Source organism: Erpetoichthys calabaricus, chromosome 12 (assembly GCF_900747795.2).
Source record: "Erpetoichthys calabaricus chromosome 12, fErpCal1.3, whole genome shotgun sequence".
NCBI lineage: Eukaryota > Metazoa > Chordata > Cladistia > Polypteriformes > Polypteridae > Erpetoichthys > Erpetoichthys calabaricus.
The window spans coordinates 133,988,253-134,012,945 of record NC_041405.2 but is presented as its reverse complement, the minus strand read 5'-3'; the positions used below and the strand labels follow the sequence as shown (position 1 = coordinate 134,012,945).

At 41.3% G+C, this 24,693-nt stretch overlaps 1 protein-coding gene across 2 annotated transcripts in view; it reads left to right on the top strand.

The window, feature by feature from the left end:
• The window catches only part of tjp3 (tight junction protein 3), a 75,122-nt gene extending 52,586 nt beyond the window's left edge, over positions 1–22,536 (top strand). For both annotated transcript variants that reach the window (XM_028816281.2, XM_028816280.2), the window contains exons 8-21: positions 204–303; positions 405–457; positions 10,775–10,862; positions 10,984–11,140; positions 11,326–11,434; positions 11,513–11,732; positions 11,807–12,003; positions 12,372–12,467; positions 12,557–12,633; positions 18,756–18,966; positions 19,159–19,259; positions 19,414–19,611; positions 20,144–20,202; positions 20,317–22,536. In XM_028816281.2, coding sequence (XP_028672114.2) covers positions 204–303; positions 405–457; positions 10,775–10,862; positions 10,984–11,140; positions 11,326–11,434; positions 11,513–11,732; positions 11,807–12,003; positions 12,372–12,467; positions 12,557–12,633; positions 18,756–18,966; positions 19,159–19,259; positions 19,414–19,611; positions 20,144–20,202; positions 20,317–20,431 — 1,781 coding nt within the window. In that variant the 3' untranslated portion in view covers positions 20,432–22,536. The remainder of the gene's footprint in view (positions 1–203; positions 304–404; positions 458–10,774; positions 10,863–10,983; positions 11,141–11,325; positions 11,435–11,512; positions 11,733–11,806; positions 12,004–12,371; positions 12,468–12,556; positions 12,634–18,755; positions 18,967–19,158; positions 19,260–19,413; positions 19,612–20,143; positions 20,203–20,316) is intronic.
• The last annotated feature ends 2,157 nt before the right edge of the window (positions 22,537–24,693 follow it).

Here is a 24,693-nt window from a genome sequence, read left to right as displayed (position 1 = left end):
CATTTGCAGTTGTACAGCATGAGTTGCCCCATTAGATATTATGTCAAACTTTTTTTTCCTCTTGTTCTGCTTGAGAACTTGAGATTAAAAACTTTACTCAGCCATCACTACAAGTAACTTGGAGTAAGGAATATGTATCATTTTTGAGTCGAGTGTTACTGTAAGGGCTATATAATTCCAAGTGCCTTCTGCTCCAATTGTAGACATTTCAGACATTGAACACGAGGAGACGCCATCTCCACCTAAAAGGTTGGGCAGCTTGGACAGCAGAATACCAGACCGACATGAAGAAGACCACAGAAGGTAAAAGTAGATCATCTGTGAGACTAAGGAAGTCATTCTCTTCTCTGTTGTGTCCACTTTTAACATTTTTTGTTTTAATTATCTTGGTTATTTTTGAACAGCATCCCACCTGTACCAGAAGGAGAAGCTGACAAGGCAGTCCCAATGGTGTATGGTAAGAAAGAAATTGGAGTGTATTCTGTGTAAACTCTAGGGGTCACTGTTGCCCCGTTAACCACAACAGACAGTGGCTGTGGACACTGGACACTGAGTAAAAGTCCCAAGAAGTATTTTAATGTTCTTTCTTCTTAGCAACTGTCCCTTAAGCACCACAACCACAAATATACACAAGTAAATCATACAATAAACACAATTCTCTCTCTAACTCTCCTCCACACCTCCCAGCAAGCTTTGTCCACCTCCACCCGACTCTGGCTCGCTTGCTGTGTTCACAGCAGTCCTTTAAATAGTCCTTGACCCGGATAGAGAATTTGAATTGTGTGTGTGTGTGTGTGTATGTGTGTGTATATATATATATATATATATATATAATATTAATATAATATAAAAATAAATATGGTGCTATAACGCGCTAACCCAATACAGACAGATGCTAGAGGCACAAGTCCAAAAAGCACACGTGAATTTATTTATATACAGTATCCCCAACTGCCCAACCACACATTTTCCTTTCTTTACATTTCTTTATTTTCTCAGTCCTTTTCTTCAATCCCAGAAGTACTTCAGGGCTCCCGCCCTCGTGACTTGGGAGTACTCCCGGGCTATGGAAAAGATAAGAGTTCCACAGTCCTCCTGCAGTGTCTCCTGGAGGCACCCACGGTACCCAGCAGGGCTGTGAAGCCGAACTCCAAATCTCGGGGTGCCCAGTGGGAATCTGGGGCACCGCTATGCTGCAGGGAAATCGCCATCTAGTGTCCTGTGGGAGGCAGTTTTCCAAAGTAGCTGCCTTCCCCCATCCTTCTACTCTTTGGGTGTCCCAGCCAGGTTGAGCTGCCGGCTGTCCATCACATCTGTTAGATGAGACTTCCTGTACATGACGCTAATTCTGGCACTTATAAGAATGTTATCAGTGTGCCTGTTGATGACTTCACTCACATGAAGGTGAAATGGAACCTCTGATGGCCAGTTAAAATCTATAATAATAAAAGGCAAAGCCCTCACTGACTGACTGACTGACTCACTCATCACTAATTCTCCAACTTCCCGTGTAGGTGGAAGGCTGAAATTTGGCAGGCTCATTCCTTACAGCTTACTTACAAAAGTTAGGCAGGTTTCATTTCGAAATTCAAAGCGTAATGGTCATAACTGGAACATATTTTTTGTCCATACACTGTAATGGAGGAGGCGGAGTCACGTATCGCGTCATCACGCCTCCTACGTAATCACGTGAACTAAAAACAAGGAAGACATTTACAGCACGAGTCACACGCGGGAACGAAGGTAAATGACGTTAATTTTTGACTGTCTTTTAATACTGTGTAAGCATTCATATTAACACATGTGCAATTAAACGTGTGCATTTACGGGGTGATTTCTCAGGCTTAAAAGCTCACCTTTTATCAAACGCGGGAAGAAAGGTAACTGACGTTGTTCACTGTCTTTTAATACTGTGTAACCATACATATTAACACATGTCCAATTAAACGTGTGCATTTACGGGGTGATTTCTCAGGCTTAAAAGCTCGCCTTTTACTAAAAAGGTAAATGCAAAACTATTTTCAATCAGTTTATTGAAACGCTCCCGTTAAGGATTGCAATAACATATTCGCAAGATAAAAGAACGAAGTAGGGGGAAATGGAGGAACAGCCGCAAACAGCGAAGAGCAAAAAATTAATTAAACAATTGAGAACGGAGCGAGTTAAGCATACAAGCATGTTCATAAGGGAAACAAAGCACGGTGTAAAACGTAAGTTTAAATTAAGTTTATAGAAACGCTCCCGCTGCGGATTGCAATAACATATTCGCGAGATAAAAGTTTAATGAGAAGACACGAGGTATAAACGAACCACACGCCGTGGCGCAACGTTAGGGGCAACAGTTTCAACCATTCTATGATCTGCTTCTCGCAACTGAAAGACGGCACATGGCGGATGTTAGCCGACTTGCTGACCGCAACGTTAGGGGCTTCAACTATGGCGCTGACGCCACATCTCAGTGCCAACACTTTGCAGACTGTACTTAAAAGACACGCCCTCCTCACTGGACAGTTAAAAACACCAATCAAACTAACGATGACATCAAGTATTACCCAATCAAAAGTACGAAAGGAGGCATCTTCATAAAATGCGTGTGGGATGATTTGCATGAGACGCTGCTTTAAAAAAAAATGATAAAAAAAATACGGGATAAATCCCGTCCAGTATTGATTCAAAACGGGACGCGCAATTTCATTCTCAAACGCGGCACGATTCCGTATTTTAAAGGACGGGTGGCAACCCTACACTGCCAGGTAACCACCCATACAATCAGATTGTGATTCAGACTAGGAATGCAATGAATGTAATTACCCCGATCTACATACAAGGCGAAAGTCTTGCAACATTCAAAGATGATGGTTTGGGATAATTAGTACTTATTAAGTACTCCATGGCACATAAAAGAGCTTATGAAGCCTTGAACCGAAAAAAGCAACATCTCAGAGATCGTAAAAAAAAAAAAAGGAGGTAATGTCGTTTTACTCGCTGTACATTTTACTCAAACATTACCAGTTATTCCACGAGGGAGACCAGCAGATGAACTCAACGCGTGTTTAAAATCCATGCTTCTCCCACGCTCGGTTATATGTCGCGTGTTCTCGGGTAGGTACACCAAAAAATGTATACATTTAAGCATGTAATGGGCAAACAAAAAATGAGGTATACCCGAAGGCACTGCAGTAGTACTCAATGTAACTTTACTTCTTAAATGTTAATGTTTTACTGTTTAATAATTTATACGCTTCTTATATATTGTTCAAATTCTTTTATCAAAATACCAGTGACAGCGCAATGCACGATAACATGGAGTGAATACACCATACGCATCTGCCCACGGCCGCCCTGGTGTGCGCAGATAGGAGTTGATTCTAAAATAAAATAAACATAAAAAGAGTAATACAATCATCACCCATAAAGCGGATAGCAGACGTGACGTATTATATGTGTAGCAGATTTCAAGTCAATAGGTGAAACGGTTTGCAAGCTACAGGTGATTTAAAATCCTGGACAGACCAACGAAAAGCCACGGTAGCAAATTATAGAAGATTTTACTGTTTAATAATTTATATTTATATGAAATGTGCTTCTTATATATTACTTCATATTCTCATATGATAATGATGTTAATGTTGTTTATATTGATTTCTATGTTATTGTAAGTGCATCTATGTGTGTATATGTATGTATGTATGTATGTGTGTATATATATAATATATAAATAAAAAATATATGTGTATATGTATATATAATATATCTGTATATGTGTGTATATGTGTGTGTATATGTGTATATGTATATATATATATGACAGCAACACTCATAACAATGACAACACAATTACATTGACAATCATGTTACGTTATTTTTAAAATGTTTCCTTTACTTTTTCATAACCTCTTTAATACACTACTTCTCCGCTGCGAAGCGCGGGTATTTTGCTAGTTAAACATAAACTAATGCCACTCCAATGAAAGGAGTCAGACGCCAAGGTGTTTATAGCCCTCGGGTGCTGGAGCCTGACCTAATTGCTGACCCATTACTTAAATGGTGGTAATGACATTATAGTCGTAGCCAGAAGTTCTGAGAATGACATTAATATTAATTTTCACAAAGTTTGCTGCGTCAGTTTTTATGATGGCAGTTTGCATATACTCCAGAATGTTATGAAGAGCAATCAGATGATTAATTGTAAAGTCCTCCTTTGCCAAGAAAAGTAACTTAATCACAAAAAAAACTTCCACTGCTGTTGTGAAGAAGGCATCTTGCCCAAGAAAGTCCAGCAAGTGCCAGGACCATCTCCTAAACTTGATTCAACTGCGGAAGTGGGGCACCACCAGTGCTGAGCTTGCTCAGGAATGTCAGCGGTCAAGTGTGAGTGCATCTGCACGCACAGTGAGGCGAAGACCTTTGTAGGATGGCCTGGTGTCGGGAAGGGCAGCAAAGTCACTTCTCTCCAAGAAAAACATCAGGGGCAGACTGATATTCTGCAAAAGGTACAGGGATTGGACTTCTGAGGACTGTTGAGGTAAAGCCATTTTCTCTGATGAATCCCCTTTCTGATTGTTTGGGGCATCCTCAAAAAAGAGTGTCCAGAGAAGAAAATGTGAGCGCTACCATCAGTCCTGTGTCATGCCAACAGTAAAGCATCCTGATACCATTCATGTGTGGGGTTGCTTCTGAGTCAAGGGAGTGGGTTCACTCACAATTTTTCCTAAGAACACAGCCATGAATAAAGAATGGTACCAAAACATCTTCTGAGATGAACTTCTCCCAACCATCCAAGAACATCTTGGTAACGAACAATGCCTTTTCCAGCATGACGGAGCGCCGTGCCATAAGGCAAAAGTGATAAGTGGCTCGGGAACAAAACATTGAAATTTTAGGTCCATGGCCTGGAAACTCCCCAGACCTTAATCCCATTGAGAATTTGTGGTCAATCCTCAAGAGGCAGGTAGACAAACAAAAACCCACAAATTCTGACAAACTCCAAGCATTGATTATGCAAGAAAGGGCTGCCATCAGTCAGGATTTGGCCCAGAAGTTAATTGACCACATGCCAGGGCGAATTGCAGAGGTCTTGAAAAAGAAGGGCCAACATTGCAAATATTGACTCTTTGCATAAACTTAATGTAATTGTCAATAAAAGTCTTTGAAACTTGTGAAATGCTTGTAATTATAATTCAGTATACCATAGAAACATCTGACAAAAAAATCTAAAAACACTGAAGCTGCAGACTTTGTGAAAACCAATACTTGTGTCATTCTCAAAACTTTTGGCCATGACAGTACATTACAAATGGTGGAAAAAGACATTAAACAATATAGAACATTAAATGTAACCTCAAATTAAACAAGAAAAAACAAAGCAGGCAGGGAAGACACAAAAGAACTGAATGTTAGGAATTCCTGGCCCTTTAAGCAGGAGTTGCTGCTGTGGCAGGAAAGGATATCTGGAGCTGCCAGAGGAATCTCTGGAGAGAAGCACCAGGACTTCCATGCCTTGACCCCAGAAGGAACCCCTGTCTGGCAGTTTAAATGCCACATCCTGCCAGGGGAGCCATCAAGTTTTGGAGGAAAGGATGGCAGCAGGGTGTCTGTTTCATTGCCTGCCCTGCATACAATACAATCACACCCTAATCACCTTTTTGTATATTTTAACCGTTGACACTAACTTGGCTACAAATGGTAAAAGCACATAGCAGGCTTTTTCAAAAATACTTCAATGATCTCCCAAACTGTGTTTTATTAATGTGTCTTTGATCAGGCACATCTTCAATAATGACACAGAAACAGGGTCTCTCATAGACAATTGTGTGAAATTGCGCTTTAAAAACAATTTTCAGTTGTGTTTATCATGCCAGCCATTGTGTTACAATGGGGTGCCTGGTTGGCACTGTTGTTACAGGCAGCAGGAGACACTTCAGGACAGAGTCAGGTTCCTGTCAATAAAAAGAAAAATCTGCAATGGCGTGCATCATCATTCCAGTACTATTACATGCATTAATAGAGAGTACTCTGAAATAAAAAGTGGTGGTCTTTACCTCATACATTAGAAGTCAGCAACTACTTTAGGAGGAGGTGTGCAATATGACTGGGACTTTCCTTTAGGTTTTAATGGACAGACTGCCCGGATGCCTGCTTTGTAAGAGTCACTTTAATGGCCCACCTTGCTGCAGTATATGAAATTGTGGATTGACTTCTAACCTCTCTAGCCCCTCTTTGCCAGACTGTCACTTTCATGCCCGCATTCTCTTCATGCACAGTATCTACCATTCCTTGGCTGGCATTGTGTACCCACTCCTGCCCGTTTGGATGTCATTGTTCAGCCCTGTCTGTGTATTCTAGAGGAACCAAACCATAATCACCCTGCACCATCCATTAGTGAATGCACTGTACCCAATGTTTGATTCATGGTGGACTAACATTAAGTGGCTTCTAGTTAGTAATTTTCATCATATTATCTTTGAAAAACTGTTTAAAATGACTGCATTATTTTCAAAACGCTTTATGAAGGTGCTTGCTGAAAAAGTCACTATAACACTAAAAACAGACTGCTTCATCCTAATCAGTTAGGCTTCAAGAAGGGCCCTTCCACTCGGATGGCTTTACTTACCACGGTCAACACATTACGGCTAGCTAGAGCTACCAACATGTTATCTGTACTTATTCTTCTTGATCTCTCATCTGTCTTCAACACGGTCACCAGATCCTCTGTGGCATCACTGGAACTGCCCTCTGGTGGTATGAGTCCTACCTCTTGGGCAGATCCTACAGTGTGGCCTGCTGAGGGGAGATGTCAGTGCTGGTCCTCTTCTCAGTATACACCACCTCATTAGCCTCTATTGTCTTATTCCATGGTTTCTCCAATCAGTGTGATGCAGCTCTACTTGTCATTTGATCAAGATGAGCGTGTTTTTGTTCATTATGATGTACAGCCTGTTGAAAGAGCTCTAAAGAAGTTAGATTTAAAGAGTCAAAGTCTCCGCTATCCAATCAACTGAAAATGCTCTACAGTATCAACTAGAATCTCGCATGTCTCATTGATATTCACCCTGAATGAAAGAGCACCATCTCCAGCTCAGTTTGGCAAGGGGACCTTCCTGTTACCCCAGCTCTTCTGCTTATTCTAAATATCCAAGCCAAACTACCAATCTCTGTTCAGCTCCACTCATTATTGCTAACACCCACCAAGTCGGTACACAGTCTTGGTGTGGTGATTGACGACCTGCTGTCCTTCACTGACCATGTCACATTGGTCTCCTGGTCTTGCTGATTCACTCTGCACATACAACACATGCAAGATCAGACTGTATCTGACAAAGAATGCAGCACAACTCCTGGTCCAGGCATTGGTCTTGTCCTATTTGCAGTATTGCAACTCTGTGATGAGTACTGGCATGTGTCACCAAGCTGTTGCAAATGAATCATAGCGGCACCTCTGTTGTTCAAGGTGGGTTCATGTCAGATCACTATATTGGCTCCCTGTAACAGGATGATCAAATCATTGATGCTTAAATACAGAGTAGTCAACAGGTCATCATCTAGATCAGTGTTTCCCAAACTCGGTCCTGGGGAACCCCTGTGGCTGCAGGTTTTTGTTCCAACCGGATTCCTAATTGGTGACAACACCTGATAGCACTGATCTCATTTAATTAGCTGTTTTTTTCTTTTTTCTTTTATTCAACATTCGGAAAAGCATAGCAACATGATTTTTACATTTATAAGACATTTAGAAATATTTCTGCTTTTGCTATAGATTTAAATGCTTAACTCTCTTTTGTTGATTTCATTATACTTTGCCCTGTCTCTGTACAGTTTTTCCCCATTTGTTGTATCTTAATAATAACAATTTAAAATGAGCAGATCAGACACCCAGGCAAACAACACTGAATAATCAAAGGCTGCAACTACTTTAGAATCAGACCCACTAATTAGTAAATAATGGATTAATTAAACAATTAGAAGACCTAGAAAAGTAGAATGAAATTCAAGTTGAAAATACTGTTAAAAAGAAAAAAGAATACATTATTCCTATATAACTGCTTGGTACATCATAATATTTTTTTAGCAAACTTAGTTTTCTAATTTCTATATTGTTCCCTAAACACAGAACTTGGGAAATATCAGTTCACTTAATTAGACCAGGAGTTCAATTAAAAACAGAAGCTGGTTGGAACAAAAACCTGCAGCCACAGGGGTTCCCCAGGACCGAGTTTGGGAAACACTTATCTAGATGTATGGAGACATTTGTGAGGTGCTGTGCTCTTTATCGTGTACTCGGTGTATCCAGCAGGGGGTGCTAGCTCCCTTGTTGGAATAAGTTCTTTTGCAATTGATAGATAGATGGATACTTTATTAATCCCAATGGGAAATTTACATTCTCCAGCAGCAGCATACTGATACAATAAACAATATTAAATTAAAGATTGATAATAATGCAGGTAAAAAAAAACAGACAATAACTTTGTATAATGTTAAATGTTAACGTTTACCCCCCCCGGGTGGAATTGAAGAGTCGCATAGTTTGGGGGAGGAATGATCTCCTTAGTCTGTCAGTGGAACAGGACAGTGACAGCAGTCTGTTGCTGAAGCTGCTCTTCTGTCTGGAGATGATACTATTTAGTGGATGCAGTGGATTCTCAATAATTGATAGGAGCCTGCTGAGCGCCCGTCGCTCTGCCACAGATGTCAAACTGTCCAGCTCCATGCCAACAATAGAGCCTGTCTTCCTCACCAGTTTGTCCAGGCGTGAGGCGTCTTTCTTCTTAATGCTGCCTCCCCAGCACACCACCATGTAGAAGAGGGCGCTCGCCACAACTGTCTGATAGAACATCTGCAGCATCTTATTGCAGATGTTGAAGGACGCCAGCCTTCTAAGGAAGTATAGTCAGCTCTGTCCTTTCTTGCACAGAGCATCAGTATTGGCAGTCCAGTCTAATTTATCATCCAGCTGCACTCCCAGATATTTATAGGTCTGCACCATCTGCACACAGTCACCTGTTATGATCACGGGGTCCATGAGGGGTCTGGGCCTCCTAAAATCCCTATACTCATCCTCCAGCCCATTCCTGATGCAGCCCACGATAGCAGTGTCATCAGCGAATTTTTGCACATGGCAGGACTCCGAGTTGTATTGGAAGTCCGATGTATATAGGCTGAACAGGACCGGAGAAAGTACAGTCCCCTGTGGCGCTCCTGTGTTGCTGACCACAATGTCAGACCTGCAGTTCCCAAGACGCACATACTGAGGTCTTGCATCATGTTACATAACCTGATACTATATAGATATAATATAAAAAGGCGATACCCCTCCCTTAGTGATACTGCGGTAAGGAATCACATAGAAGAAATAACTTAGCTTTCTTTAATGACGGTTTACGTGGCTTAACAGACGAGGAAGCCGTGACAAGTCCTTCGGGTAGTGGGGGCCCAATGTGTAGAGTCTGCCATTTTCGTCGCTGCATTGGTAGGATTTTCTAGATCAGATGACGGTATCTCCCATCCGTCCGTCGGCTTCAAAGGTGTGCCAGGCAATGTTCCAAGGCTTTATACTCTTTCTCCATGTGCAGGCTCCCACTAAGGTAAATCATGCCATTCCAAACAAGGAAAAGAAGACCCAGTGTCATGCTGACTCTGACACACAGAAATAGTACAATGCCCATTTTGCAGTTGTTCTTAACTTGTCTTATCTTAAAATGCTTGCCTAGCAGTTCTAAATGCTGGGTCCCTGTACTAAATCTGGCTTTGTGTTAGCTGTACATGTGAGAAGAAAAGAAAAGCAGATTTAAAATATTTGCACAGAGCACAGTGATATATTAAACTTGTGTTCTGATTACACTCGGGTCTGCTAACGAATGGCGTCTGGTGATGCCACTTCTGCATGACATGAAATCTCGATCCAAACTCTCTCTGTGTGGCTCATAGCTGGTGGAATGAGCTGCCCACCTCCAATTGGAATGCTGACTCCGACACTGTGTTTTAAGAAGTGTTTTGAATACCCTAGTGTTTGGTGAATTTCTGTCTAACTGATATTATCAATTTTAAGATTCTAAAGATCGTAACTCGTTTGTGTTTTGTTCTGAGCTCACCACTTGTAATGATCAATTTTGTACCCTTGTCCTGTAACACCTGTTTACCCAGACTGATATTTACTTGAAAATGACCTGTTGTGTAAATCGTTTGGATAAACGTGTCTGCTAAACAAATTCATCTAAGTGTAAATTGGGCTAGATCATCTTTGAAATTGATTTCAAGAATATTCTATAAAATGTAGGCCGTTTTTTGATAAGGTGTGTGGTGTAATGACTTAATCATCCAGCTTTTGCAACACCCTTTACTCAGAGAAGGTACTGTGTCAAATAAATGTTCCGGCATGGTCGGACACAAGCCAGTAACAAACCTCCGAGACAATGCTAGTCCACTGCACGGCCCATCTCTCACTCACACACACACACACACACACACAGAGACAGATAGTGTGTAGGCCAGGATTTGAGCCCAGGATGCGGGATTTGTGAGGCGGCAGTGCACCACACCGTGCCAATGTGCTTCCCGCACACTGATTTAAGTTGCTGTTTGACTGAATGATTTGGGAGTTTTAAGCCTTATGGTGACAACATGAGGAAAGTTGCATTAGCTCATGTGACAGAGAGAGGCTGCTTAATGCCTACTGGGCATCTGTTTCTTTCACAACTAGCATGCAATTCACACAGTGACCGACACGCGGATGGCCTTGAAGTTCACTGGAGTTTTCCTCTTTTGCCCCATTCTCCAGCCTCAAGGGAAGAAGAGCCCATCTACTGCTTGCCTCCTGATTCCATTCCAAACCTGCAGTCAAAGTCTCAGGAGGATCTCAACAGTGGGTATGTAGGCATCCCTTGGGGACCACTATTGCACTTTGACAGGAATGGCATTTGATTAAATTCTGTTCACCATGCCAACCTACCCCACCCCCAAAAGTTGTTTCATCCATTTTCTCCATAGTTATAGCTCGGACCTCAAGCAGGTTGCCTTTTTAAAAGAAGAGAGTGTGGGACTGCAGTTGGTAGGGGGCAACGATGTGGGCATTTTTGTAGGAGGCGTCCAAGATGGCAGCATGGCTAATAAAAAGGGCGTCCTGGAGGGTGACCAAATTCTGCAGGTAGGTGGAATACAAACCCATGGTTAGATGTGCTGGTATCATGCCTATCTTAATTTCTTTAAAAAATGTTAGGAGGCTGGCATGTATGGCACAAGCACAGCTTTTTTTTAAACTGCTGGGCCATAGGGGCATTTTACATAGTGACCAGTTTTGCCACATGCTGGGTTAATTCTGTCTTGCTGCAGGTGAATGAAAAGGACTTCACCCACCTCACACGAGAAGAAGCCGTCCTCTATTTGCTCAACATTCCAAGGGGAGAGCGAGTGAAGATCTGTGCCCAGAGCAAACCTGACAGTAAGTGTTGATAGACTAGTGTGGGCACATCTGGGTGATGTATGCCCACAACTGCTGACCACCCTACTACTCTCCCAGTTTACAGAAAGATGGTGGACTCTGCTGTTGGTGATCACTTCTTCATCCGCACACACTTTGAGCATGACACAGAGATTCCTGGCGAGCTGAGCTTTGTACGCGGTGATGTCTTCAGAGTGCTGGACACCATGCACCGTGGTAAACTGGGCTCCTGGCTGGCTGTACGCCAGGGCAGTGACCTTCAGGATATGGAGAAGGGCATCATCCCAAGCAAGAGTCGGTACGTTTAATGTGCTGGGTAGGCAGTTTCATGATGATGCCTCTTTTCTGAACCTGCGTGGCTTTCATCTGCAGAGCGGAGCAGATAGCCACAGTCGACAAGATGCAGAAGGTGGGTAATCCTGGTGCATCTTCAGGACTGCGGGCGGAATTTTGGAAACTACGAGGTCTGAGAGGAGCAAAGAAGAACCTCCGAAAGAGCCGAGATGATCTCACCCAGCTGACCATTCAGAATAAATACCCACCATATGAGAAGGTTCAGCTTCAAGAAGGTGGGTGCTCTTACACTGTTGTGGATAGTCTTCTGTTTTTCCTCTGGGACCCATCTTGATCTGCTTTTATTGCTCATGAACATTTTTCAGTGCTCTGCAAAGCACTATAAAGAATACTTTAAATGAGCACAAAAAAAGCCTTTAAATAGATCTTGGGGTATGTTTAATGGCTTTTCTGTAAATGCACTGGCTTCCTCCTGTGATTTTTTTTGGGTAGAACTTCACACTAAGCAGAGTTTCTTTTGTTCAGTTGTTTTTTTTTTTAATAACGATATTTTGACTGTAAGTTGTATATAAAACGCAAGTTTTATTGCAACACTGTCACATACAGTCTTGAGACTTTAACCCTAAACCTTCTAATTCTCCAGCTTCTTTCAAGCGCCCCATTGTAGTGCTTGGTCCTCTGAGCGATGTTGCCTTGCAAATGCTGTCCACTGACCTGCCTCACCAGTTCCAAATGGCACGTAGGTATTTCCACTACTCCATATGGGGAAAGGCTCTCCAAACTGAGTTATACCTAAGCACTCACAGTTTGTCCATCCTTCTCCAACAGAGACGGTGCCCCGGAATGCAGAAGGGAAGTCCTCTTCGGTGATCAGGCTGGAGACGGTGAAGGAGATACTAGCAGAAGTATGTATGGTGACAGAAAATGATGTAACTCAGACTGAGATGAAGGGGGAAGGTGACTGGGAGGGAATGGAAAGCGGTGCCCACCTTGGAGTGTAAAGGACAAGCTGGGAAAAGCAGAAAACCTAGAAATTGTTAACTTTATGTACACAGCATGGAGGTCAAGGCATCCAGTTGGGGCACCTTTGGGAGGTGCCAGTGCTGTACCAGAGTCAAAAGGTTGCCAAGAACTCTGCTATATTCTTGACAGGCACAACCCAGAGATCTTTTTGTGCAAGCAGGCTGGTCAAATTTTCCTGTATTTTTATTATATTTGTAGTTATGTTTGGTTGTAACATGCTATTCATTGTAGTCCTACTTAATTGACATTGGTGGTGTTGGGGACTTGAGCCTGTTCCACCAGCGCTGGGCACTGGCAAAAACCAGACCTGTATGGTGTACCAGGTGGCTGCAAATTATTTATATAGTATTTTTTTTTAACATGGTTTATTTATTAGGGTAATATAGTGGTGCAGAGGTTTTATTGGTGTCTTATAGTTTCTCCTTTCAATCCTTAAGTCAATTCTCTACCTGTATGAGGTTTATATGTTTTCCTTGTATTTCTATGAGTTCTCTCCTATCTATCTATAGATCTATATCTATATATAAAATATGAAATGATCAGAGAAGCTGACATTAATGGTGAATGGCCAAATTAATTATGAACAATTTGTACAGTAACAATTTGTACTAAAAATCTTCAGTGGTGGGCAAATATACTAAGCATACGCTAAAAAGGCACTGAACTGGCCTCAAATCAAATTTGTGGAATATGGAGGAGCGTTGGTAAATTTGGCTCTTTCTCTCGGTCACTGTATGGACGTTGCACCTACTGCAGGAAGATACAAGAACAAATTCGATATTGGTAAAAGCCTGCATATTGTCGTTTCCAAGCTTCCATACGATCTGAGGCATGATAACAATTTGCAGTACTGAAGTAAAGGAAGGAAGGAAGGAAGGAAGAGCTTCTCGCATTCCAAAGGTCTTGCTGTGGGGTTAAGAAGTGAGACTGAGTGTGCCATGCTGTGATGGTGCAGTTTGGCGTCATACTCCCTGCTGCATGCGGGAGCCTCTTGAACCAACAACCGTCAGTAATGAGCCAGGCAGATGAGGACACATACACACCCAAAGCAAGGAGTAGATGAAAAAATGTACAAGTGCTTTTATTAAAATCAGTCAAAAACAAATAGTGTCCAAAAGTGCAGTGCAAATCTTAAATAAATAAGTAATCCAATTAGTAAATGAACGGTATCCTAGTGGAGATTAAAAACGGTTCAATAAATAGTTTCTTAAAACCAGAGGTTAAAAATAAGAGACTGTTCACTGTTTCTTAAAACTTGTGTTTCCCAATGCTGCCCTCTCTTTGGCAGCAGGCTCCTTGACCTGAGGCTCCACTTTGCCCACCTGTCTCCAGTCTGTCCCACATGGGTCCTCGCTCTGTCTCTCTTGCGATTTTTCTTTTTCATTTTGTTTAACCTCCATCCATCCTTTCTCCTCTTGCTCGCTCACTCACTGGCCAGTCTGCGTTCTTCCTTTTTTCTTTCATTTGTTTTCTCTCTTTTACTTGTGCTGGCTCTCCCTTATATGCCTCCATGGGCACAGCTTCTCAACCGTGCAAAGCAGAAAGGTGATGAAGCAATTGAGACAGGCCGCATCCTCACATGCAGGTGAGTCTCTCCCCAAATACTTCACCAACCTCCCACAGCCTCGGGAGCATGCAGACCCACAGAGATCAAGCCAGCCAGGTCATTCATTATTTATTAAAACGGGCTTCTTATTGTTAAGCCATGGACCTGCTATACCACACCTGCAATTGGCTGGCATGCTATCCAAGGCTGATTCTCGACTTGCCCTCGATACTGCTGGGATAGGCTTCAGATCTCCATGCCTTTGTAATGAAAAAGTGCATTCAGAAGAGAGATTAATTTTATATTTCATTTTATTCTTCTGATTATCCAGCATAATCATGCATTCTGTTGTGTATTTTAATATATAGTTGTATTTAGATTTTACACATAAATACAGTGGATTCAAAAAGTATTCAGACCCCATCACTTTCTGCACACAGTGTTGTATATTTAATTCTGAATGGATACATTTTGCCATTTTTGCCCATCCATTCAGAGTTAATAACCCCATAATGTCAAAGCGAAAACATGTTTTCAGAAAGTTTTTCAGATTTATTAAAAATCAAATCCTGAAATCTCTCCTTCATGCAAGTGTTCAGACTCTTACTTCAGTACTTTGGAGAAGCACCTTTGGCAGCAATTCCACCTTTTTGAGTCTTTTTGGGTTAGTCTGTACAAGCTTTGCCCACCTGGGATTGGGCAGTTTAGCTACTTCTTCCTGGCTGATGCTCTCAAGCTCCATTAGACTGGACAAAAAGTGTCTGTAAACTGCCATCTCTCCATGGATGTTCTGTTGTAATGCTTCCTAAACTCAAACCTGTGGCTGCAGGTTTTTGTTCCAACCAATCTGTGATAATTGATCGTATTTCATTAGCCAGTCATTTTTTTCCTTTACTCTTATTTTTGCATTCAGTAAATCACAGAAGTAGGACTTTTACATTTATATGATTCAGAAATATTTGTTTTTACTATAAATGCTTAACTGTTTTGTTTTCCTGGTATTTTACCATTTTATGCATATTGTGATCCCTTCATTATATCCTAATTACGACAATTAAAAACAAGCAGAGCAGACTCAACCGCGGCCAAACTCGGTGAATGGTGCAAGGCAGCAACTACTTTAGCATCAGATCCACTAATCAGTAAATGATGGATTAAACAACTAGGACACCCGAAAAAACAGAATGAAATTCAGGATTAAAATAATGTATAAACAAAAAAACAAAACACATTATCCCCATATAACTTTTTAGTACATTTTTACATTTCAATTAATAAAAAAAAAAAAAAAGTTTTGTGATTTCTACATTGACCCCAAAACACAATAGCAGAAATAGCAGCTCAATTACTTAGGCTAGGATTCCAATTCAAAACAAAAGTTGGTTGGAACAAAAATTTGCAGCCACGGGTGGTCCCCAGGACTGTTTAAGAACCACTGATCTATAGGGTTTAAGTCTGGGCTTTGGTTGGGTCACTCAAGGGCATTCAAAGGCTTGTCACTGAGCCACGCCACGTGTTGTCTTGGCTGTATGCTTTGGGTCATTGCCGTGCTAAAAGGTGAAGCGTCACCAGAGTTTGAAGTCGCCTTCATTCTGGAGCAGGTTTTCTTCAAGGACCTCTCCGTTTTTGACTGCATTCATCCTTCCCTCAATTCTGATGAGTCTCATTGTTGTCCCTGCTGCTGAGCTCCCCCCCACCCCCCCCATAGCATGCTGTCGTCGCTGGTATTAGGCAGTTGAGGGGCACACTACCTGGTCTTCACCAGACATAGTGTTTGGAATTCTGCAGAAAGAGTTCAGTTTTTATCTTATCAGACCAGAGACTTTTTTTCCCCTCATATTCTCGGGGTTCTTTGAATTGCCAAATGCCTTTTACTCTAGCCCCTCTAACATAAACCTGTAGAAGTGCTGTTGAGATGGACGTCCTTGTGCTAGGTTGTCCCATCTCCGCAAAGGACTGCTGAAGCTCAGTTAGAGTAACAGTTGGGTTCTTCTTGGTCACCTTCCTCCCACCAAAGCCTTTCTTGCCCAGTTACTCAGTTTGACTGTACAGCCATCTCTAGGAAGAGTCCTGGAGGTTCCAGTCTTCCATTTCAGAATTATTGAGGCCACTGTGCTGCTGGGAACACTGAATGCTTTAGAATTGGTTTTATCCACTTGCCCTGACCTATACCTCTCCACAATTTGATTGCGGAGGTCTACACAGAGTTCCTAGGATGTTGTGGCTTGTTTTTTGTCCTGGTGAATTGTGGGATCTCATAAACACAGGTGTGTGTGCACCTTTCTAAATGATGTTTAGTTTGACAGAGGTGGAAACCAATCAAGCTCTGGACACATCTCAAGAAGATTAAAAAAAAAAAAAACAGGACATACCTGAGCACAATTTGGGGTGCCACATCAAAGGGTCTGAAAACGTATAGAATTGAGAGAGTTTAGTTTTTGATTTTTAATAAGTTTGTAAACATTTCTGAAAATGTGTATTCACTTTGTCATTATGGCTTATAAGAGGATTGATGGATAAGCATGGCAGATGTGTCCGTTTAAAAATAAATCTTCAACACAAAGTGTGCAGAAAGTGAAGGGGTCTGAATACTTTCTGAAGCCCCTATAAGCATTTGTCTCCCTATATTTTATTAGACAGGCTCATTTTCCTTGTTCATATTGTATAAATTGCAGCCATCCAATTTCAGCAGCTGCTTATCTAATTCAGAGTTGCGTGGTTGGTGGCATTAAAAACAAAGAAGGGACCAAGCCAGGGTGGGATGCCAGTCCATTGCAGGGCATACTCTAACATTTGGCCAGATTGGAATGGCACACGTCTTTGACATTGGATGAAAAACATTTTGTGGGAGGGGAGTGATTGTACTGGAATTTGAACCCTGGGCGCTGGAGCTGTGAGGCCACTGTAAATTCTCGTTTATAAAATCAGAATATCTAAAGACACTGGGTGGGCTTATAAAGTGATTTGTAAATTTAGTTGCAGCCTTATTTTTGGATGCATTTTATTTTATGTTAGAACTTTTCAGTTTCTCAAGACTGAGATTATTTCTATGACTTTCATATCTTAGAAAACTACCAAGTAAAGTCACTTGCTCAGGATTGCACAGTAATGTAGTGGTGAGGATTAACCCTTAACTACTCGTGCTGGTGTATTTTGTACACCAATTTAAGTTTTGTATAATATATCCTTTTAATTGAACCTACCAGCAGCATCTGCCATCTATACTCCGCTTGATTCACTACAAGTACAGGGTTGCAATGGTTTCCATCCAGTGTGCCCCCAGCTGGTTTTATGGGTGGATGCACAGTCTCAAGTTCCATATGGTGCATTTGGTACACAGCACGGGTACTTGCAAGAAGGAATATTGCATCATTGTCATACATACGCAATGACTTTGTCTGCAAAGAACATGCAACCACTGAAGTGAAATGTGATCCATGTGCAAATCCTGCAGTGGATGAAAGTGTGACCGGTGATGATTGAGCACTGGAGAAGTGGATCAGGTTTATTGTCGGATAGTCCTAAACTGTGTCACACTATTCAGTAATATGGTATTAAATTACATTAAAAAAATGTACAATTTAAAATTATTGCAATATTTTATATAACAACCTTACAGTATGCATATAAATAGCCATTTTAACACTGGTGCATAAAGTACACTGTGCCAAGTGCTTATGAGATCAGATATGGTGCAAATTAGTTAAGGGTTAAACTGTCACCCTTGGGTACTAATTAAGCACTGTGACCACTAGGGTTCCACATGTCTGCCTTATGGCATTAACAGACAGTAACAGGATGGGGTCTTTTTATTATGGACTTTTGTCCATAAAAGATGTCATTCTCTGTTGACATGACAAATGTGCCATTAAGTCGCACTTTGTTTTCAATGGGTCTTTTTCATTTATTTGTCATCACCGGAATTCAGTGTCAGATGTTTTTGGTAAGTTTTGAAATGCAGACCCCTTTTTTATGTGACCAAGTGTAGTGTACATGTCAGGATTCTTCATTATGTTTTAATGAATCCTTCTTACTTTTCCATTGAATGGAATGGAAATTATTTGCTGGGCTGTCACTTGTCAAGGGCAGAGTCCTCAACATTTACTAAACTGAAGTTTCTTGAGCTATTTGGCAGTTAGGGCACTGTTTCTGTCCAGTCTGCCCTGATGTAAATTGCAGCAGTGTGTATTGATCTGTTAATTTTACTAATCTATTGCTGCGGTAGGTCAGGGTAGTCCAGCTCTTGAACATATCGTATATTTTTGTGTTAGCTCCACTTGGCATGTCTTCCTGAGCCCATGCCTTTTGCTCCTTTTGTAACTGGTGTTATCCATTACTAGCCCTGATTTCTGAAGTAATTACATGTGGACATGCTGGTAGCAAGTGGTCAGGCTCTACACTGTCTCAGAGGTACTCCGCATTGTTGTTGTTTTTTTTTTTTGTTTGTTTTATATAAAGAACAAACACCCCCTACTGGACATCACGCCATCAGCAATCGAGCGCCTCAACTACATTCAGCTGCACCCCATGGTGTTCTTCTTGGAACCTCAGAGTAAACAAGATGTGAAGACCATGAGGCAGCGGCTGTGTCCGGACTCCAAAAAGAGCTCCCGCCGGCTGTATGCACAAGCTGTCAAGATGAGGAAGTACTGTCCCCATCTCTTCTCTGGTAAGTTTGAGCAGTGGCGATTGGCTCCATCAGCCAGTGGGAAGTCAAAACATCTGCTTTAGGGTTTCTTACTTTTAGGACAGAAGGTCACTTCTGAGGGACCCTCTGCCATCTCCCCAGACTAGTCGATGCTTGACTGACCAAAGAATTTTACTCCTACTTGTCCTACTTTCCTCCATTTTTTCTGTTTAGCACGGATCACCCTGCAGCCCAATTCTATCGCCTGGTATGAGATTTTGAAGGACAAAGTCAAGGACCTACAGTCTCGGCCCGTCTGGTTTTCAAAGGACAAGGTAAGCAGATGCTTCAACTTCTTCACAACTCCCTTGAACCAAAATGTGCCAAAATGTTTAACCTGAAGAAATAATTTCTCCCATATCCTCACCACTGCCCCTAAATCCCATACATCACCATCGTCCCATCTGATTAGTGTTCATGTATTACCAGATGGAGAGTGAAGCAGAACAGGACCTGGACACGCTCGGCCGTGATCGCTCCTCTGACTATCTCAGCTGTGACAGCCGTGCCACCAGTGACTATGAAGATATGGATGGAGAGGGAGGTGGCTACACAGACAATGAAATGGATGATGCTTTTGAAGGAACGGCCCTGGCCCGCTCTTCTGAGCCCTTTGAGAGTCCACAGGTGAATAAAAGTAGAGGACATCTAGCTGGACCACCTATTAGGAGTGTTTAAGGACCTCTGTCTGATCCTGTTCAGCCTAGAGATCAGGCCACTATAGATTTACTAATGTGGTCTGCTGTGTGACCCAGCTTGGCCTGGCATCTCTAGTGCATGGTGTGTCCAGGCATTGTTTGTTACCTAAAGCCAAATCACTTAATATCCTGCTCCCTTGTGGTCAAGAATGGTAAGTGACGCACAGATTGAAACTCCATTGTTGTTCATTTCACTTGGTAACCCCACATGGAGCCTGTGCGGTGGAATGGCACCATTGCTCAACTTGGACATTAACATATCTAACCCCAGGAGCATGTGGTCCCAGGACATTCACTCTTATGAGGTCCCTACTGAGTAGCTCTAAGAAGTAATTATTTTCTGCTCATTTTAATGTTGTGAAAAATGGTTTGTATGTGTGCATTTTGAAAAACCTAAATGGAATTTCCTTAAAGTTCCCAGAGGTTCAATTCTAAAAAAAAAAATTTTTCCCCCCTGTCAGCCAATGGAATTCCAGCCAGCATTCCCTCAAGGACAGGAGAGCTCAGGCCAATACGGAAGGTATGATCAACGGCAATAAAAATGTCACTGCTTTGGGTTGTAGTTGCACATTATGGTGCTACATACAGTGCATTAGAATGTCCATCTTTTAAATGTCTGAGCTTTCTCTTTCAGATTTGATGACCACCGAGAGTCAGACTGGAGGCAGCCACACTTCAGACAGAGTGGTAGTTCAGAAGAGAAGGAAGAGGACAGGGGCTATGACTGGGGGCCGGCCACTGATCTCTAGCCAACTGTTTTTTTTTTTTTTTCCCTCTTATTTTTGAATTTTTCATTCCTGTGGTGCATTTGTCAGTACCAGATAAAGAGGACCACGTGAATGGAGGAAGGACACTTTTTCTGTCCTGTGGAAACAGTGTACCAGTGTCACTTATGGCGCAGCAGCCTGTCTGACCTGAAGCCGTTCTTTCTCCCTTCTGTTTGTGTGTATGCGTGTCACCTCCCTGGAAGTTTTTATTCTTCAACTGGGTGCCTTTCTCCAGTATGAAACTGTATTTACCTTGGGGGAAAAATGTCCATGCACCCATAACCTTAATGGGGGGAAAAAAACTCACCTCAATCTTTTTATCAGTGTGTTTGCTCTACTTTTAATTCTACTTCCTATGATTTCTAGTTAAAGTGCCTTCAACCAATACAACAACAGCAAAGGTGAACCCCTAGAAGTGTGTGCACCTCCTCAAAGAAGGGATTTAGGGATTTTATTCCCCTGGCTTTCCAAGTGGTAGTAAGAGGAGATCTGACCCTTACGGTGGGTGCCAATATTGACCAAAGGAGAAACGCACCAAATAATGAAGTACAGCATGTGGGAAGATGGGTAGGAATTTGTTAGGTTATTTTTGTGTGTGTACTGTACATGTGAATAATGTACATAATGTATTTATATAAAAAGTATTGCATAGTTTGTGTGTGTTTAAATACCATATACACACTATATGACTTATTGTGTATATGCAAGACACACACTGTATATGCCTGAAAATATGCAAGTAGTTTACAATATATTCACCCTGTATATGTAATATGCTATATGAGGAGAGGGTCTACATGTACCAACAATATATATAAAAGCACATACAGTAAATAAACTGTGCCTATCTGTGTGTGTATAATGTCCTCCCTCTATAATATAACATTACACCCACTGGTTTGTACTGTGTACGTACTGCATAGAATTTATATACAATAATTATACTCCTCTGTATATACACACTTGCATTCTGAGTGTATGTGTAACACATAGTGCATTTTATACAGAGAAATACATACAGGTACATACAATATAAATGTATTATGTGTATAATGTTTACATGTATCACGTGCACTTTTGTATGCTGTAGATTTGTATGTGTAAATCCAGTACATAAATCTGAGCATATAGTGTGAGTATATATACATGCACTGCGTGTGATATTCAAAATACTAATAACACACATAACAATAATACAGCATCACTACAACTCCCTGCATATGTATGCCAGTCTTGAGTAAAAACTGTGTATCATGTGCACTTGTGAATGTGCAGAACATGAGCATGAAGTGTGTATGTATGTATGCGTGTGTGTATATGTATGTATATATAATATATATATATAAATATAAAAAAGTGTGTATATAATGCATATGATATTCTGAATACAAATAACACACAATGGTTTACAGCTTCACTAACAAATCCCTGCATATGTATACCATTCTGTGTACTAACTACATAACATGCACACTTGCATATTAAACTTACAAACTAGCAACATCTACAGAACGACTAGATCACCATCCAGCATGTTGGAGATGTATGTTTAGCCAGTAATGCAATTTCTTTGTCAAATTACTAACGAGCTTATAAATGAAAAGTTGAGTTTTAGCAAATCTATTTATTTCAGTGTATTGACCAATAATTGGAGTGTCTGGGAAAACTAAGTTGTAAAGTTTTCTGAACTGTTGAATGACATCCATTGATGATGTGCACTTAATGAGAGCTGCGTCACAGAAGCACAATGCCTAAGACCCCTGACGTGTGGTAATCGGCCCCAAACGCTCAGCCAGAGAGTGATGGCGGTCAAGGGCACAGACACGCTGTGTTATTTTCTTGTAGCATATTAAGCTGTCCAAAGGACCATATGAGGTTGTTTGTTCTGTTTAATTTCCTTCCTTTCTCATCGTTTCATCAAATGACAAGTGGCCCATTTTTATCCCTACATGCAGATGGACACTTTTTTGTTGGACATTGATCCTTACTTGTTAATTTTTTTTTTTTGAGTGTGTAATCTTGTTTCATAAATTGAACTTTTTTAAACCTCTGAGCACCACGTAATAAATGGCCAGCACGTTTTTTTATACTGATTTCTCTCGGGTTTTTTGCTTGTTACAAATATCATTTAATTACTTTTGCACTACATTGAAGGAAAAAGGAGCTTCTGTGAAGCCGAAGCCAGTGGTATTTAAAGTGCAGGTAGGAGCGGGGGTGCCATGCCATCACAGCAAGTGGCAGATGCCATCAAGGTATAGCACGTTAAAGTGCGCCTGACTTCTCAGGCTATGTAATAAATAACTGCTGTCAGTCGTATCAAATGCTGCAGTTAACCTTTAATGGCTTGTAGTCAAAACTGTCAGGTAAGGACTATGGTGTTTAGAACAAAAGTTAACTACAACTTTTGGTTAAATCTTAATAACTCCTTAATCGGAGGATAAGCCAGGCTGCCATAATGAACCTTTATGTCCTAATCAAACATTATGTAGAGTCCTTCACCGTGCACTAAGCCCTTAGTCCTTCCATGTCTCTTAAATGCATACTTGTTCTTCCTTTGGTCTGCACGGCTGTCCTTCACAGTACAAGTACAAGTGAACACCAAGTTTGACTCACGGAGAAGTGGTGCATATGCTTTTTTTTTTTTTTTTTGCAAAACATTATCTTAAATCAGTCAAAATGAAGCAGAGATGTTGATAGAGTTGCTAGCTGGCACACCTGTACAGTCATACGAAAAAGTTTGGGAACCCCTCTTAATTCTTTGAAAGCTCAGCCAATGATAAATAAAAATCCAAAGTAGCAACTTCCTTTTAATATATGACATGCCTTATGGAAACAGTAGTGTTTCAGCAGTGACATTAAGTTTATTGGATTAACAGAAAATATGCAATATGCATCATAACAAAATTAGACAGGTGCATAAATTTGGGCACCCCAACAGAGATATTACATCAATACTTAGTTGAGCCTCCTTTGGCAAATATAATAGCTTCTAGATGCCTCCTATAGCCTTTGATTCTGGATGGAGGTATTTTTGACCATTCTTCCATGCAAAATCTCTCCAGTTAAATTTGATGGCTGCCGAGCATGGAGAGCCTGCTTCAAATCATCCCATAGATTTTTGATGATATTCAAGTCAGAGGACTGTGACAGCCACTCCAGAACATTGTACTTCTCCCTCTGCATGAATGCCTTTGTAGATTTCGAACTGTGTTTTGGGTCATTGTCTTGTTGGAATATCCAAACCCTGCGTAACTTCAACTTTGTGACTGATGCTTGAACATTAATCCTGAAGAATTTGTTGATATTGGGTTGAATTCATCTGACCCTCGACTTTAACAAGGGCCCCAGTCCCTGAACTAGCCACACAGCCCAACAGTATGATGGAACCTCCACCAAATTTGACAGTAGGTAGCAGGTGTTTTTCTTGGAATGCGGTGGTGTTGTTCCGCCATGCAAAGTGCTTTTTGTTATGACCAAATAACTCCATTTTTGTCTCATCAGTCCAAAGCACTTTGTTCCAAAATGAATCTGGCTTGTCTAAATGAGCATTTGGATACAACAAGCGACTCTGTTTGTGGTGTGAGTACAGAAAGGGCTTCTTTCTCATCACCCTGCCATACAGATGTTCTTTGTGCAAATTGCACTGAATTGTAGAACGATGTACAGATACACCATCTGCAGCAAGATGTTCTTGCAGGTCTTTTGAGGTGATCTGTGGGTTGTCTGTCACCATTCTCACAATCCTGCGCATATACCGCTCCTGTATTTTTCTTGGCCTGCCAGACCTGCTGGGTTTAACAGCAACTGTGCCTGTGGCCTTCCATTTCCTGATTCCATTCCTTACAGTTGAAACTGACAGTTTAAACCTCTGAGAGAGCTTTTTGTAGCCTTCCCCTAAACCATGATACTGAACAATCTTTGTTTTCAGATCTTTTGAGAGTTGCTTTGAGGATCCCATGCTGTCACTCTTCAGAGGAGAGTCAAAGGGAAGCACAACTTGCAATTGACCACCTTAAATGCCTTTATATCTCATGATTGGACAAATCTGTCTATGAAGTTCAAGGCTTAATGAGCTAATCCAACCAATTTGGTGTTTCAAGTAATCAGTATTGAGCAGTTACATGCATTCAAATCAGCAAAATTACAAGGGGACCCAAATTTTTGCACAGCCAGTTTTTCACATTTGATTCAATTTCATACAACTAAATACTGCTTCACTAAAAATCTTTGCTCAGAAAACACCC